General features: G+C 40.8%; 1 protein-coding gene across 3 annotated transcripts in view; it reads right to left on the bottom strand.

The window, feature by feature from the left end:
* Positions 1-19,243, bottom strand: part of LOC123982049 (RNA-binding Raly-like protein) — a 62,842-nt gene that overhangs the window by 15,278 nt on the left and 28,321 nt on the right. For all 3 annotated transcript variants that reach the window (XM_046067427.1, XM_046067586.1, XM_046067507.1), the window contains one exon: positions 636-711. In XM_046067427.1, coding sequence (XP_045923383.1) covers positions 636-711 — 76 coding nt within the window. The remainder of the gene's footprint in view (positions 1-635; positions 712-19,243) is intronic.

Genomic DNA, 19,243 nt, shown 5'->3' with positions numbered 1-19,243 from the left:
ATTTTAAATAGGATTAATGCATTATTATTTCAATTTAGAGTTGTGTAGTGTTGGTTTTTGCCTCTCCTGCGCCTGTTCCCTAATTACCACATTAGGCTGTTTTCAGCTGCAGCTATAAAATGCAAATGAGGGTTTATAATAACACAATGCACAAACTAATAAATTAGTAAAATAAGATGTGCAATGCAACAAACCAACAATTCAGGAAGGTGGAAATTGGAGGGAATAGTACAGAGTACACAGAAAACGTGTCCCGTTGAATAGAAAAAACATGTCTGCCTCACATTAGACTGCAGTAAACAAGCACTGCTTTGATCTGTTTGTGACCAGGAGATGTGTACGGGGCAGAAAATCAGGGTCACGCTTAATGAAGCTTATACAACAGCATCTCCTTTGAGCTTTACAGGCCCGTGCTGAACAAACTACGGTCAAGGCTTGGAAATGTGAAGTGCCTTAAAAACTCAATTAAAAATTCAAGGTTCAAAATTAACAAAAATGTACATATTAGGAATCCTGATACATGAAATATTACTCCACATTTACATCAGCGGGAGGAGCAGGATGTGAAAGATATTTCTGGCAAGAGCTGCACATTTGCATGTCAGGAAGTATGTTGTAGAGAGGGCAAATCTTACCTATAAACAGCTGAGAGTGGCCGTTTGGAGCCTGCTTTAGGCCTGTATGGCTTTGGCTCGCCTGCCATGTTTATGTCTGCAAAAATACACAAACAGACAGGGAATTGATTGACAGTCATTTGTGTACTGCAGTGAGCAGCCTTTACGTAAATCATGCATACCCATATACCGTGTGTACCTGAGGTACCCATATACTGCTGATGCGACATCAGCGGATGACGGGATAATAATCAAGTGGAACCACTCTCACACTGTGTATAACAGACAGTTGGTAACGAGACTGATAACGTTACTGGCAAAGTGAGGCATCGCCAACAACAGCACAATTTGATGGTTTTCTTTAAAAAACAAAGAAAGGAGACGTGAGTTGGTTGATGCATAGGGAGTACGAAAGGCGTGTATTTTGAGTTACAGTGAAAAGCTCTAATCATAATGTATTCCTCATAATAAAGATTACTAGATACCACTGGACTTGAACTCAAAATCTAACACATTTATTGTTAAAACTATTTGCAGTGTATGACTCCTTTTTTCCCCTTGGGGGAGGCAGCCTGGACCCACCACTTTGCTGTCAAAATTTCCCCACTTGTGGGTGTATTGGGGTTGACCCAGGGTATGAACGTCAGTAGCAAATAAGACTGGGAATCTGATCAAATTCACGATTTATAAATTAAGTAGAGTACAGCTAGGCCTGTTCTTTGATGGTGTGGGTGTTTACTACGCTATGTTTCTGTTATGGTAAAGCCCTTCTAGTGTCAGTGGACAAAGTAAAACTCACATAAGCACCGCTGCTTGAAAAGGAGAAGTGTGTCGAAAGTGAAACAACAAAATCCTCACACAGAGTGACGGCTCATGATGGAAATGATGGTACCGCATATAGCTCAAAGCAGTGTCTGAGCACAAGGGAGCAAAAAAGAAGTACTACTTCATAAGTGAGTAAAATATCAATTCAAGTTTTCTGGAAGCTCTGTGCTTTTTCCACTGTAAAACTGAACTTTTCATGCGACATTTAAGTAAGTAGCAAACAAAGCTGTGCTACAGCAGGACACATTCACAAATGTTGAGGTTCATTTTGGAAGACAATTTTACCGAGGCAGGACTGAAGACCTTGTCACTGTGCACTGGAAAGATTATAAAATGAAATCCTTGTTGGAAGACAGGAGGGAACACTTGAAAACATAAAAACAATGAAAAAGAATACGCTCCAACAAAAGCTGGATGTTAGTGGAGCTTTGATTTATAGCCGGCTGTTCGTTCTTTGTATACATTTTCTTTTAACCATCAGGTGTACAGATTTGTGACCAAGCCAGTCGGTGATGTGGAATTTTTCAAATCACTATCTGTGCCGTGCCAAGGGTGTTTCAAGGTCCTCGTATTTTGTGCATAGTCAGAGTGGTTTCCGGGAGAGGAGCCAGTGGGTCAAAATAAGCAAGTAAAACACTCAAACAGACAAGGAGAACAGCCCAGAAATTTATGGATGTGGACATGAGGCTGTATCCATGAAGTTAAGCCCAGAATGGTGCATGAGAATAACTCCTTTAACTGAGCTTTAGCAGTAAGAGTAGCATTCTCATCCATATCTGAGGTCAGGTATGAGCTGTACAAACGTTATGCTTAAAAAAAGATGAATAAAAGACACCGAGGATTATGAAGAATATGGATCGCTTGAGGCAAAAAAGTGAGAAAAACTTAATGCTTTCTGCACAGTCTGACCAAATAGTTTATTTTTTGCATGCAGTCATGTTCTCACTATAATTTTGTCCCTTTCGGCAATACGCATTTGCTTATATAATTTATGTGCCCCCCACCCCCCCAAAAAACCAAACACCAAACAAGTGGAAGCGCCCCAACCCCCCAGGAGTGGAATTTCGCTGGGGTGAAAATAAGCTTCTCTTCCCTCCTTCTCCCAGTGGCTGCTCTCACGAGAAATAGGATTAAACCCTGGTCTGTTTGTATACTACCTACTTAGACATGCTAAAACAGACTTTTTACGCCGAGCTACATGACCAAATGAGCAAACGAGTGAGTGTGAGTGTGTGTGTGTGTGTGTGTGTGTGTATTTGAAAGAGCATGTTGGGTTTAACCATGAAGCTGATTTAGGAGATTATTATGATTTTGCTCATTAACCTGAAATTTTCTTACATGATCCACATGGAGACCATTTAGACCGGGTTCGAATCCACTGTGAGACACCAATGTGTCCCTGAGCAAGACACTTAACCCCTTGTTGCTCCAGAGGCATGCGACCTCTGACATACTTAGCAATTGTAAGTCGCTTTGGATAAATGCGTCAGCTAAATGAATAAACGTAATGTATTATTAAATACAGTACACTAATCTAAAAAAATCCCTGACCCCAGATCTTCTTTATTGAGTTCATATACAGCACTCTGTTAAGACAAATCCTTGCTATTCTGTCACAAGTGTTGCATCTGCCAGAAGAAAGGCTTCCCAGTGTGATTGAGACTGTCAGGATTGGTCTGGTTCAAGAGTTCAAGAGTCCACCGCAGGTTTAGAGCTAAAACGAGTCGATGATGTCGATTTCATCAACGACATGACTGACAGACATATTTGCTGTCACCAGCTTCTTAAATACGAGTATTCCTTTTTTCATTGTAACTGTGGGTGGGCACAAAATAAGACATTCAAAGATGTCACCTTTGGGGTAATTGTTAGACATTTTTCACAATTTTCTGACATTTCATAGACAAAACAATTAATCAAAGTCAGATGAATCAATAATCAAAATAATTGTTAGTTGCAGCTCTGCTTAAGCTAATGCATACTGTACATATGTGACAGCCAGGTACTTCAGTACTGGTACGACTTCTCCCAGTCACCCAAATCCAAAAAGCATCTTAAATAAAGTTAATAGATGACAGCCTAAACAATAGTCAAACTAAATAAATATACTTCATTTGCTGTGTGAAATAGTGCCTCTGCTCATTTTCCTTGAAAGTTTATATTTTATTCCTGAAATGGTTTATTACATTTTTATGATGTTCAGCCAAAAAGACTTTTTGCCATCCTCCTTTAAAAAACAATTAAATACTACTTTAGATGGGCTTCTATGAGCAGCGGCGGAGTGTGTAGCACACTGGCATGTTTTCATACTATTCTAACTTCTGTTTGGGCAAGACATGCTCTTAAGGATCATCTCCAATTCAGCTTTTAGCAGAACACACACTGTTTGTGTGTAGCACTAACAACTTAGGCTGGTATGAGGGGCATCCTGGATCAGGGACCACAACTGTGTGCCTTATTCAGTGTTTTCAGCTGTTGGCCATGGGCTTGTCCGCTTGCTCAATCTGCAGCTCTGTCAGACAGGGACCAGGGCGGAGCTGTGCGGTGCTGAATGAGGGTTTTTTAAGGTCTGTTGTGCTGCTCTGTCTGGGCAGCGAATGAGACAAAAGGGCTCGACCTTGCAGCTGGGCCAACGTACACATGATGCAATGAATTTTGCAGCCCTGAAATTATTTATAGACATGTTTGAGCTTGACTCTTATTTTCTGTTTCTCTCTCTCTCTCACAGAGAGAGAGAGAGAGAGAGAGAGAGAGAGAGAGAGAGAGAGAGAGAGAGAGAGAGAGAGAGAGAGAGAGAGAGAGAGAGAGAGAGAGAGAGACTATCTACAGATACTGAAACAAACACAACCAGCCATGTATAAACATTTAAGGTAAACACTGAACACTTTTATTGCCTGGAGAATTGGGGGGGTAAAAGTTCTGGAGGTAAATTGCAGAGGAAAGACAGACAGAGGCACAGAGCATAAGTAATCACTGTGGACAGACCTGTGTTCCTCTGCTGAGAAAACAAGGATCCGTGACTCCCCCTGAAGCAACCTGCCAATGTGTTTTATTGGTCTCATTTGTTGCCTTACATCTCTGTCTCTCTCAGACTACGCTTGCTCACGCTTCCTGCCCTCGGCCTCACCCTATCCTTCAACGTATCTTTCTCTATCTCCATTCACCTCACTTTCTCTCCCTCCATCACCTTCCCTTCCCCCTTCACTCACACAAGACGATATCTAACCCCCTCTCGCCATCCATCACTCTCACATCCCGTAATTCGCCCTGTGTCTCTGCGAGCGCACACACAGGAAGCTCATTATGAAACATTTCAGTGCCGAGCATCACCTGTGGGGCCTATCCTGTTGGACACCTGCGCTGTCAAGGAAAGCTTTGCAAGTCTTATTTCTCCCCTCCTTTCATTAGCAAGTGATGAATAACAGCCAGAGTAATAGAAGTCGAGGCTTTGAATAAAGCAAGGCTATAAACTGAGGCATACGGCAACATATTGCACGGGGAATCACTGGGATGAGAAGGCACTCCCGTGAAAATCAACAGGACCCAAAAACATAAGGAGAGTGAGAGTCTTGTGAGAATGCAGGGAACAGGAGGACACCCGTATATTCCTGGAAGGAATATGAATGAACTACTGGAGCAAGCACACAACTGTCAAACTCTCCTTCTTTCTGTTTATTCCTGAAAGAAGCCATCTACCCTTTCTCTTACTCTCAAGCAGAGGAGGTAAAACCAGCTAATTGCCTGAGGCTTCAAAGAACAGGCACGGGTGGCAGGTGTCACCACAAGGTCATAAAGAGGGAGAGAGACGGGTAGATTGTGTCACGTAACTCTAAAACTGAAGGGCATGATGTAAACCTATAGTATCAGTCACGTCTTTCTATGCTGATGATTTCATTAAAAGAACATTTTGGAACAGAGCTTTCACTTAATGCTTAAATGTCTTGCAGTCATGTCAGTGGGATTAAACCTGTGATATTTTCCTTTCTAATGTAAAACACCCTGCCACCATCAAGGTACAAAAAGTCTTTCCACCACCTGATTACCTAAATAGCTTTGGTGTCGCCTTTGGAGTCATATCACAGACGTGCAGCACGGCGACCAGTTGATTGACTGCAATAAACTCCCATTCAGAAACATCAGCGAGGACCTTGAAGGAATGAGAAATGTGTCTTTTCCTTTCCAAAAAACCAAGAGGAAAATCCCTCACGGGCTAGAGCTGATGGCTCTTCAACACATTGTTACTTCTTCCCTTTGCTTGCCTTTTCATTTCATTCTCCTCTCCTCCCATATGCCAACTGCCTACTTGATGACATAAACATAAAAAAAAAGGAGGCAGAGACGGAGAAAGAAAGAATGGCAAGCGGGACGCCGAGGGAGCTGCCGATCATCTCCTCATGGAACGAGAAACTCTGGCGCCAATCTCCCCAACGTCTTAATTAATTGAACAAAGTAACTAATCATGCAAATTGTTCCTCAGCGGGAGAGACGTAAGCAAAGAGGCAAGAAGTGAGTGACGGTGCTGAATCAAGCAGGTGAAGAAGGGACAGGTAGAGATGTGGGAAACTGGTCTCCTAACTCATTCGAATTGCAAAGCAGGACCAGTCTGCGAGGAAGCCGGGGGTCTGACATGAAGGAATTTCCGCATCTAATTACCTAACACTGTATATCATGACCAGAATGCGTGGCCCTGGTTGGTGTTTACACCTTAAAGCTCCAGATAAGGATTCATCTTTGCTTCTATTATATGTTTCCATGTACTAACCAGACTGCAGGTATACACTGACAACTTAATAAACCATTAAAACTGGATCCTTACTGTGGCCTGACTGGTCCGGACTTCAAGCTGAATCAGACCTCACGTTTCATTCACTTCAACCTCAATCAGACATTAGCCATGTTCTTACTTTTCTATGCCTGGCAAGCCGTCAATCAAGGTCACAAGGCACTGCGGCCCCTTCAAACTGAAGTAATCTTTTACGTTTTTCCTCTCAACATGGGGACAAATTCAGTACTTGTTTACTGACACCTCTCCACAACAGGAGACTCGCTGCAGGCTAGCGCTGTGGACGGCTGTTGACTAATTACATTGAAAAAGAGTGGCGAGCAGACAAGGGGGGACTATCTGCATATCAATGCTCTGTTCTTGGAACCTTTGAAGATCAGACATCAAACGGGGCTATTCAGGAGCATCTTCAATCAAAGTTCAAGGTGAAGTTGCTCACTACATTGTTCTGAAACTTTTAGTTTACACTAACATTTTGTTCTGCGACATGTAAGGTCACAATTTTAACATTCATGATATGGGCCACATCATTTATTGACTCTAACTTAGGGCATGACGATTCACCCTGAGATGATGTATCGCGTTAATATCTCTGGGTGTACAGTTGTTAAGCCAGTATGAGCAACATTGCAAATCAAAGAGCAACAATAATTAATGCTTTTTGGCAATACTGGATTAACAACTTGATGAGGTAACTTTGATTATGTGTTTTATTTATTTATATTTATTTATCTGGATTTTCTAAAATCATGTCTGGTTATTTGAACTATTAATAAATATTATCACAATATATTAAGTTTGTTGTATAAAATTGCATTAGAGCTGAAGAGATTAGTCAATTCATTATGTAGTCAACATCAACAGAAAATTAATCTGTAATTATTTTAATAATTGATTAACCGCTTCAGTAATTTCCCCAGACAAATACAACAAACATTTGCTTGTTCCAGCATGTAAGATATGAGGATTTGATGCTTTTTTGTCATACATTATAGTATATTAAATAAAATCTTTTAGGTTTGGGATGCTGGTCAGATAAAGGAAAAGCAAATTGAAGATGTTACATTGAGCTCTGCAAAAGTGTAATGGGAATTCTTCACTATTTTTTAGAAATTTTGTAGCCTAAACGATTAATTGATTAGTCAAGAGAATAGTCAACAGATCAGTCGATAATGACAACAGCCCTATATTACACTTTGATGTGAGGATATGACGCACATCATCCACCCCTATTTTCACACTCATTATTATTGTCGATGAAGGTACAGTGACATGAAAAATTACATTATCGCTTTGTCAGTCGATTTTGTGCATCAGAATAAGCAAAATTAGTACAAAAAAAGATTCCACACCATTCACTTCCGCCACTGTATAAAACTTGCACCTTTACAACTTTCAAGGTGACACAAGCTTCAACACACTGGTGCATTTTTGTTGAGCTCCAAAATATGCTTTTTCCTTTTACTAAAGAAAACAAGGCTGTAGCTTAGATTGTATCTGAATCTGAATCTGAATTTTGCGATGGCTGATTATTTCACATTGGATTGCTTTACTAAATGCAGAGAATACACAGTTGCCTTCACTGCAAATGCACCGCATACTAACTATCAACACCACAAGTATTACTTTCCTTACGGAAAATGTAGGATTAAAAATATAGGTAAAAATATAGGATTAATTTAAATTTTTAGTCTAAAAGACAGCAAAAAGTGTGACAAATGCCCACCACAAGTTCCCAAAGCCCAGGTGAAGTCTTCAATAGTTTGACCATCAGTCCAAATCCCAGAGATGAGGCTGAATTTACAATAATCAAAATGTATAATAATGAAAACAGCAGCAAATATTCATATTTGAGAACTCAAAACCAGCAAATGTTTAGTGTTTGTGTGTGCTCTTTCATTTCATTCTCCTCTCCTCGCGAACGCCAACTGCCTATTTGATGACAAACATTAAAAAGGCAGCGACGAGGAAAGGAAGAATGACAGGGCGGGACGCCGAGGGAGCTGCCGATCATCTCCTCATGGAATGAGAAACTCTGGCGTCAATCTCCCCAGCTCTTAATTAATTGAACAAAGTAACTAATCATGCAAATTGTTCCTCAGCAGGAGAGACGTATGCAAAGAGGCAAGAAGTGAGTGCCAGAGCTGAATCAAGCAGGTGAAGGAGGGACAGGCAGGTGTATGGGTAACTGGTCTCCTAACTTCTCTGAAGCTGGACCAGTCTGTGAGGAAGGTGGGGGGTCTGAGATGAAGGAATTGATACCCAACACTGTACATCATGACTTGCAAGCGAGGCTCTGGCTGGTGTGGGCACCATAAAACTCCAGATAAATCTTTCATCTTTGCTTCTTTGATATATTTCCAAGGACTGATAAAGGCCATACTGCAGGTATAGCCTGATGACTGTGCACCTACAGGTTCTGATTTCACAAAAGCCGACTTGCCTTATGTTGAATCAGACCTCATATTTTATTCACTTCACTCTCTCACAATAAATTAAAGTGTAATCTGTACAAGAATGCAAGTTCCCAAAGCCCAAGGTGAAGTCTTCAACAGCTTGTAGTCTGACCTCATTATTCCAAAACCCAGAAATGAGGTTCAATTTAACTCTCATATTTAAGAACTCTGGCAAAGCAAATGTTTGGTATTTTTTGCTTTGTAAATGGCTAATGATTAATCAATTACCAAAATTGTGGTTGTTAGTCAGTTTTCACTAGTCACTAATCATTTCTGAACAAGAAATCTGCGTGGAATAATAATTTTATCACCATCTTCCAAATAATTAATAATTAGGCTTTTTTTTTGGTCCACAAAATGTCATTAAAATGCTCATTTTAAAATTTCTCCAACACCCAAGTGACATCCTTGCTTGTTTTCAGAATCAGAAATACTTAATTAATCCCCAAGGGGAAATTCTTGTGTCACAGTTGCACACATTGCACATCAAGGAATAGAAATAATAATAGAAGCTGGTAGGTAAATATAAAATACAAAAAAATATACATATAAAGGAGTATGGATACGTACAATATTTACATTAAAGAAATTTAGATGAACAGTGAATAAAAAGAAGCAGAATTATAGCTGACAATATTGCACGTTGATTAAAACAGAGAATATTGAAGTATTGCACTACAATGTCCAGTTTAATAACTAACTAAGTGTCTGTGTGTCAGACACTTTGAGGGAGGAGTTAAGGAGTTTGATGGCCACAGGCACGAATGACTTCCTGTGGCACTCTGCGGTGCATTTTGAGGGGAATGAGTCTTGTCTCCTGTGTTTGACCAGCATGTCATGGAGTGGGTGGGAGACATTGTCCAAGATGACATGTAGCTTGGACAGCATCCTCCTTTTGTACAACTAACTGTCCAAAACAACTGTATTTGGTTTAATATCAAAGGTTACCATTTAAGAGGCTGAACCAATACATCTTTGGTCATTTTTGCTTTAAAAAGATAATGAATAATTATTTAACACAATTCTGGCCGATTCATTATCTGTTTCATTTGTACTTCTATGTTGTAGGGATTTTCCAAAATCATCCCTTTCCCACGATGAACAGTGCTTAAAAAAAATCACATCTACCTTCCACACCTCGACTCTATAATACAGACCAGAGTTCAATAAACAGCCATTTTATTATATGACTACAACATCTCAGTGAACATCCCATTACAAAACTGGGACATCTCTCCCTCTGTAAACACTCGAGTGTGACTTTCAGTCTGCTGCTCTGCCTCGGTGCCTGTCGAAGGCTGCACGGACCAAAGTCCAGGGGGATCAGCTCAAAATCCTCGGCCCCTTCAGGCCCCCGGCAGAGCAGATAAAAAAAGCTTGGCATCGGTTTGAGATCACATCTGTGTGACCTGTAAAACCCGAGGAGCTGTCTCACACAAGTCAACAATGATGCACTTCACAGAAAGCGATCCGGGCGGCTGGGCAGATGAACATGGCACGGTGATGAAGCTTAGCAGCGGGGAGCGAGGCATGAAAACAAACACAAAGCAGCTTCCTCTGAGAAACAATCATGACAACCGTTGCTAATCAGGTTATCCGCAGACTTTCCTCACTGCTAAAAATAGGCCCCTTTTTGGGCTCTTTAGTGTTGAACCTACAACAGAAATCTTTTGAGTTGTTCTAACATCACGCTGCTTTAAAATTCCCACTTAGACATTTATATTTCATTTAAACCAGGAAATAAAGAGAATGACTGATTGAGAGAAATTTCACTGGTTACATTGCTGGCCTACATGCACGAAAATGTGATGTAACTTTGTGCTCGCCTTTCAGACACCATGTTACACGTCCCTGCATGGGTGTGAGAGTGTGCGTGTGACGAACGCCGTGATAGGAAGAGAGACGGAGTGAGATGTTACAAGTTCTCTAATTATTTTGGCGTGCTTGCCATGACACTTGACAGACATTCATTTCACCCTTCTTCATTACTGGCACCCCGCTGAAGTCATATCTGTCGACTGTGCACATTAGATCCAATATTAATAAACGTCATTCACCAAAGCCTGTTGCTCTAAATATTCTGCTTCTTCGCAATAAGACAAAAAAATAAATCTTTTTTTCCCCCCACAAAAAGTGTACGGCACACAGGAACATGGATAATAAGGTGTCATTTATTTGTGAGTGTTGGTGTTTTCTCCGTGCATCAGCGCTTGTACATGTGTCACTCTGTGTGTGTGTGTGTGTTTGTGAGTGTCACTGAATGCTTGTCTTTATTTCACACTGATTGGCGCTTCTCCTGGCAACGGTCCACACAGCCTTTGCTCCACTAAACGCGAGCGGAGGTGCTGGTGGGGGAGAAGGAGGACTCCCGGGGAGCGACATCTTGTGACAACTCTGTCACATAATTTCACCATCGACAGAGGAGTCTCATTAGGTCCGTTCTGACATATAAAATCACATCTCCAGGAAAGAGTGGAGTGTGATGCGGTTGCTTGGACAGGTCTAAAAAAAAAAACCCAAAAAAACAACTAAAGTGCGAAGGCACAGCTGGTGAATGTTTAAAACTGTAGCAACTCCATTTTAGGAGGCAACTAGAGTATCTGGAACGGATTATATTCCGTAATTGCTTGTGATTTATTCAAGAGAAGCAGAGCAGCAGACCCTAACAGCTCCACCAAGGATTGTGTTGCGCATGATTTGTATTCCTTCCCATGGACATGCAAACTGAAATTTTGGGCAAAATGGAGCTAAGCTGAAAAGAAGTCTAGTCTGGAAGGCAGAAAAACGCTCTCACTCACACTCACGGCTTGAGATACATGGAGGACATTTGACAGAAGATTTAACAGCGTGCCTCTTCTGGGGCACAAGAGGCATCACCCCTCCTTCCATGATCAGCAGCACAGCACACAAATAAGCCACAAACTAACATCTGCAGCACAGAAAGACACATTCACTTGTCATGCGCTGCAGCCTTCAATCACAACAGAAATTTGCTGAATTACTGAAACTAGGGGAGCTCAGGCCCAGACATGTGGTGGAAAAAGCTGCGGACAAGAGTCGAGGAAATTTCTATGTATGATCAGTCTTCATTAGCATGTATCATGCTTCAAAGTCTTCCTCTGCCCTATAGATGGAACCATTTACTGTACACGGACAAGTATATAAACACACACACACTCACACAGAGACACAGGAAACAAATCCCAGTGGCGCAGTGGGCTGGAACCCCATTTGATCTCCAAAGATTCCTGAGCTGCAAAATCTTAAATATTTATGGACTTCAACTCAAACCTGCTCATGCTCAACCTAACAGGAAAATAGAGGCTGAGAGGTTTTCGTTTCCTAATTAAATGAATCACAGAAGGCAACACCAAAACCACTCTCACAGGCGCAGAGTTCACCTTTTGATAAAGAACAAAGCGGACAGCACAAAGATAAATTTCCTCTATGGGTATTACTGAAGAGGGATGGGTTTTACACAGCACATTCATAACAAACATAAGAGATATCTTTACTAGATTATTGCTTTCTAATTAATGAACAATCACTATTTGTAAAAGCCTTTCATGTACTACATTTTTATCATGTCTATGCAGCACTTACATTTCAAAATAAGAGCTGCTTGTGCCCAGACAATGAATGATACAATTTCTATAGTCTCAAACTATGTCATCCTGAAAGTCACACCTACACAAACCCCCTTGCAGTTGTATGTCACACACACATCCGTCGTTTGAGCGTTGATGCATTATATGCTGCTAAAATCCCCACACTAACTGATGGCAAAAAAGGAGCGCAAAGCCCACTGAGTGAAATGTCAACCATCAGTTACAGCAGTCCTTCACTATTTCTTGTCACCAGTGCCGAATGATGCTTGTGCTTGAACCCACCAAGACTATGAATTTGCAGTTTTTTTGGAACTCCGATCACAGAAGAAATGCCTGATGACTTTGATTGCATTTTTGCAGAGTTTTAATGCATTATGAGACACGTAAGGAGCTGACCAAGGTGCTTAAAGTAAGTTAGCTGTTGAATTAAGGCTATTTATATCATCTGGACCCCGGTGGTTAAAAGTGCACCTTGTGACACCAACAACAGAAGATTTTTTATTTTAGAAACATACCAGTCTACAATATGAAATTTAACCTGGTAATAACACACCTTAGCATCAACAGGTTTACTGTCCATCATCCGAATTCATCACCACACAGAAACGTTGCATCCTGTTCACATTTCAAGCACCACCAGGTTTGTTCATTTTTTTAACCATACAGGAGCGGGGTTTGGACCTGCAGTCTACAGCCACAGGAAGTCTCCAGCAGTCTCTCTGGCCTAATAGCTGGCAGGTAAAGTCCACAGCTCAACATCTTCATGCTTTTTCACTTTCTCCCAGTTCTTTGGCCAAGAAGCGCCTGGATTTCTTTCTCTTGACACTGAATCATCTGTGCGTACTGTCTAAATGTGAGGCTCCTCCCGCCTTGTCAGTATACAAGCTGCACATCCATAAACTTTTGCAGTGCCATCTATTTGTAGCCCATGCAGCACACAATGTAGTCTCGCATGTTGTGTTGTGAGGAGAAGAAAATCAAGTTGTCTTTTCTCAACAGACACACAGCCACACACACCAGCACTGCCAAAACCTGCATCACACTCAGTAAAGGGTGTAACCTGACTGTAAAATGGGTGCCAACAACAACTGACAGGTAATTAGTGAGCCAGAATATCTATATGCTTTAAATATCAGAGCATACACAGGTCAATAGATAGACAAATCCTTAGGATTCTCCAAGCTGTAAAATACCATCCCTTATATACAGCTATAGGGCTGCATCTAACAATTCTTTATTATCAATTAATCTTCTAATTATTTTCTCAGTTAATTTGGTCCATATCTGAAGAAGAAAATATTGTTCAGTACAATATAGTTAACTCTCACAACAGCAGCAAATCCTCCTAATTGCTTCTAAAAGGTTGAACTAGGTAACATCGACACTTTGCTTGACAAAAGACCAACAGCAAACTGATTATCCAACTGGTTATAGCATATATACATATAAGAATATAGGTGTGTATGTGTAAAGCACCAGCCAGCCAGATTTCACGTGAAATAGCACTGTTTGCTGGACTTTAAATTTCTCAGTATAGGGCGATGAGGAGATATCTGAATGCAAACTGATCCTAAAATGACTTTGCATTATTAATAGCTAGCTGATATAGCCTTGATGAGTCGACACATTTCTTGATAATCTATGCAAACTTCAGCAGAGTGAATACAGCCTGTTACAGCAGACAACAGAGCAGGTGCAAAGACGGCTTTCCAAACTAAATAACTCGATGCAAACGCTGATGAGCCAGCGTGCAGCAGGTGACTTGACTTACTATTAGTCGTTAGGAAGTTAAGCATTGAAAGATAGGGGTGAAAAAAACAACATCAGCTGTTACAGACAAATACAAATGTTTTCACCCAGCGACAGAGAGTAGTGGTTTTTAACTTTGGCTCCCTGGCGCTGGTGTCTGCGTAAAACCGTATTTCATGCATATTAGAACAACTTAAAAAGGCCTGCACCCGGTTTAAAGCACTCCGGGTGCATCCTGGCACGCATCAATATTTGCGACTTGCATCGAGCACATCAGCATAAAGATACTGCCCTCGGTGCGTGATGAAGCCTTGATGATGATGTGTAAACTTACATCGATGGTTGCGACGCTTCCCCTTGTACATGGTCATTGTGTACGGGTCCAGCTTTGCGCTCTTTCAGATCCGCTTTCAGGTACTAGAGAGACACGGGGCGTCAGGACTTCGGCGTGCTGCGATACTTTCTGACTAGATATATATTGGACCCTGAGACGGAGAATCGGAGGCGCTGCTTAAGCGAGGATCATACCATGCTCAGAGACAGGAGAGGGTGGGCCGGGCTACAGCGCATCTCATCCACACACACACACACACACACACACACACACAGCAGCTGAGTGGCAGTCACAAGCAGCACAGTTAGGAAGCAAAAATAAAAAGATTAGGAAAAGAGTCACTGAGTATTACGTTTTTTATTTATTTTGTACATTTTACATCCATACGTCAAAATTTACAAGCCAGCCTTGAGCTGATTTAGCCTATATCAAACAAAACATTGCATAACTAAATGTACCAAATACAAAATGCTCAGTATGTCACCCAAGATTAAGGTGTACATTATTATAATTTATTTATTTTGTAATACACCTACAGTACGTTATATTGTTGGTTACTTGCTGTTTGCCTATATCTCTTTCAATAAAGAAAATTGAACATACAGAAGATTGAAATAAAACAGCCTTTACTATCAACTGATTCACATCAAAAGATTATGAATTATACAATAATAACAAAAGACCTCATCTCATAATACATTTAAGTAGGAGATTATAAAGATATACCACACTAATCAACAGGTTAATATTCCAATACTGATTTTGCTTTAAAGGTTCAGTGTGTAGGTTTAGTGGCATCTAGTGGAGTGGCTTGCAAATTGCAACCAATGGCTCACACAAAAAGTGTGTGGCAGAAGCTACAGTGGCCAACATGGTCTGTTGGCTCTTTTGCAAAATAATATGCGTGGTCCTCCATTTGTCGTCTACTACTACTAGTACTTCTTCGTACATATTCAACGTAGTAACTAAACACGCTCTGTAGTTTGTCCATTTGGGCTACTGTAGAAACATGGCAGCACAACATGGCAACTTCCATGTAAGAGGACCTGCGATGTATGTAGATAGAAACGGTCCATTCTAAGGTAATAAAAACATAAAGGTTCATTATGTAAGATCTTTATACACCACTGAAAACATACTTATGGATATTATATTGCATTTTTGTTAATAGATCCTCCTAAATATTACACACTGGACCTTTAAATTGAGAGGGCATGTGCTACATGCCGAGCGGCAAATCAGTGATTTTTTTTAACGAAGAGCGTATTTCTCAAACTGAATACTGATTGAATAAATGTTGAAAATATACAGTATTTAGGAGAAAGTTTCATCCTGCTATCTGATTTTAAGTTACTCTAAATAGAGCGGAAGAGTCCACAGCCAGGCTTTGTGAGGCTACATGCTAACTCCTTTGAGCTAAATGCTAAACATAGCAATGTGCTCTATACTTTAGTAACATGGTACAGTATAATGTTTACCATGTTCACCATCTTAATTTAGCACGTTAGCATGCTAACATTGCTCATTAACACTCAACACAAACTAAAGCTTAGGCTGATGTGAGTGTCCTTAGTCTTGCCGGTATCTGACTAATTGAAATTTTGCCCTGATGATGGCACTAGATGAGACATCAGAGGATCACCAAAGTCAATAGTATTCATTCTCTGGGGACAATAAATGTCGGTACAGATTTTCATGGCAAACCATTCAATAGTTGTTAAGATATTTCAGTCTAGACAAAACATCTATGCTAGCATGGATAAAAATGTAAAATGAGTTGCCACTATGTCATCAAAGGGTATTTTTGCTGCTTACTATACTTGAAAAAAAATACTTGAAATTTATTCTGACTTTCTGCTGGGAATAATTTAATTCAGATTCATTTATAGTACACACCCTTTACTTTAGATTCTCTGCCAATCCAACCTTTGAATGAGGACCAAACCCTGAAATCAAGTACTGTCTGTGACTTTCAAGGTGACACTGTTTCTGCCTTGTTCTCACTATAAAGCAGTGATAGATCCTTCCTGCATTAAGACAAGAAGACGGTGACATCCGCCAGCTAACCACTTTTCAATGTAATGCTCTTTCAGATTATTATTTTACTCGATATGAGCATACAGTGCCACAAAAATGATATTCCACTCCCTCCACAACCTCTGGGCACACTTGAGAAAAGGTACATCTCATCTTACTTGCAAAGGGGATTGTGTTGCTAAGGAGACAAGGATAAGGAAGCGGCCTGGATGTTGATTTTGTGCGATTCACTCCACTATATTACATTATTGCTGTGTGGGTTGAATAACAACATTTTATTTTGGCCCATGATGAATTGTGCAGTGGAAATAAACAACTCCGAAAGCCAACTGCATGGAAGTAGCAGGAATTCAATCAATATTGGTCTCCTCTGAAATTGCTGCTGCTCTCACATGCTCTAGATTGACAAACGGTCTTCTTTATGTTTTTACTTTGTAACTTAGAAAAAATGAAATCCCTCTCAAAGTGAATATTGTGAAAACAATAAAATACAAGCATGCAATCCAGCGGATATGATTACTGGCTCATCCTCCGGGCTGTAGGTCGTTTGTTGTAAAATTGTCTTTTTTAGCGCAGTGAAATTGTTTCTCTTCACATGTAAAACAGTATTTCTTTGAATGAGGAAAACAAAAAATAAGGTATGAACATGTTAGAATTGTCAGCACCCAGCAATGAGAAAAATCTGTATTTAAAAGTATAGCAGGGACATCTGCTGTCCATGATGAATTAATACAACAAGCAACCTCCAGAATACAAAAGGAAGAAAACAGTCAACATGGCATAAAAGGACAATATAATTGAATTTATAATGAATTTCATTTTGTGCTTCATTTTGTGACTTATTTCTCTCAAAAATGTCAAATTAAAGAATTCCTTTATGCAAGGCCAGCTCTGTTTAATACTCCCACCTGACCCAAGGTCCTTTTTTAATGAGCAGACATAATAAATCTCTGAGCAAAGCTAGACTCCTCATTTGAAATTTATTTTTTTTACATTTTCATTTGAAGAAATATGCAGTTTCTTTAATTAAATGCCTTTATTCACCCCAAGATGGCGCCACAGACTCTGGATTACGCTCCGTAGTGCTTTCTGTGTTTTGTTTATAAATTCTGTTTTCTGCTGTCTCTCTCTGGTGATATTTACCAGAGAAGAGCTCTTAAACATTGGACTTTCAACTGCTCACACTATTCCATTGCTCTATTATTATTATTAGTTGGAGGAGCAGCAGATCTGTATTGGACCTACCGGTGATGCCACAGGGGGGAAGCGTGCTGGCGCACTGACAGCGGGGTTTTCGCACTGCTCTCCCTTCAATCCACCTGGCGAATGTCCGCTCCCTGGCCAACAAAATGGATGAACTGCTGCTCCTCAACAGAACTAAATAGGACGTCTGCAGATCTGCCGCCCTCTGTTTTATCGAATCCTGGCTCACTCGGCGCATCCCAGACAGCGCACTTTACCTGCCAGGATTTCATCTCATCCGTGCGGTTCGCGTAACAGAGCTCATGGGAAAAACAAGGGGAGGCGAACTCTGTCTCTACATAAACAGAAGTTGGTGTACAGATGTCACAGTATTTAAGAAATCATGCAGCCCTCACTTACACATCTTATTCATTACATTCCACCTCAGGCCTGTGTTAGTGAGGAGTTACTACACCTGGCCGACCAGATAACTAACGTGGAGAAAAAACATCCAGACACCCTGCTCATTGTTCTCGGGGACTTCAACAGAGCAAACCTCAGCCATGAACTTCCAAAGTACAGACAGCATATTAAGTGTCCCACCAGGGATACTAACACACTGGACCACTGCTACGCTACACCTATCGCTCTGTTTCCCGTGTAGCCCTGGGACTCTCTGATCACTGTCTGCTTCATCTTATCCCGACATAGAGGCAGAAATTGAAATCTGCTAAGTCTGTTGTGAAGAGTGTGAAAAGATGGACCAACGGGTCAAAGCTGGATTTACAGGCCTGCATTGACTGCACTGACAGGACTGTTTCTGAGACTGTAGCCACTGACCTGGACGAACTAACTGACACTGTGACATCTTACATCAGTTTTTGTGAGGACAAGTGTGTGCCAACTAAAACCTTCTGCACATACAGTGCCTTGCGAAAGTATTCGGCCCCCTTGAACTTTTCGACCTTTTGCCACATTTCAGGCTTCAAACATAAAGATATAAAACTATAATTTTTTGTGAAGAATCAACAACAAGTGGGACACAATCATGAAGTGGAACAAAATTTATTGGATATTTCAAACCTTTTTAACAAATAAAAAACTGAAAAATTGGGCGTGTAAAATTATTCAGCCCCTTTACTTTCAATGCAGCAAACTCTCTCCAGAAGTTCAGTGAGAATCTCTGAATGATCCAATGTTGACCTAAATGACTAATGATGATAAATAGAATCCACCTGTGTGAAATCAAGTCTCTGTATAAATGCACCTGCTCTGTGATAGTCTCAGAGGTCCGTTTAAAGCGCAGAGAGCATCATGAAGAACAAGGAACACACCAGGCAGGTCCGAGATACTGTTGTGGAGAAGTTTAAAGCCGGATTTGGATACAAAAAGATTTCCCAAGCTTTAAACATCCCAAGGAGCACTGTGCAAGTGATAATATTGAAATGGAAGGAGTATCAGACCACTGCAAATCTCCGAAGACCCGGCCGTCCCTCTAAACTTTCAGCTTATACAAGGAGAAGACTGATCAGAGATGCAGCCAAGAGGCCCATGATAACTCTGGATGAACTGCAGAGATCTACAGCTGAGGTGGGAGACTCTGTCCATAGGACAACAATCAGTCGTATACTGCACAAATCTGGCCTTTATGGAAG

Source organism: Micropterus dolomieu, linkage group LG01 (genome assembly GCF_021292245.1).
Source record: "Micropterus dolomieu isolate WLL.071019.BEF.003 ecotype Adirondacks linkage group LG01, ASM2129224v1, whole genome shotgun sequence".
Classification (NCBI taxonomy): Eukaryota; Metazoa; Chordata; class Actinopteri; order Centrarchiformes; family Centrarchidae; genus Micropterus; species Micropterus dolomieu.
The sequence above is the reverse complement of the archived record's forward strand: the minus strand, read 5'-3'. Positions and strand labels throughout refer to the sequence as shown.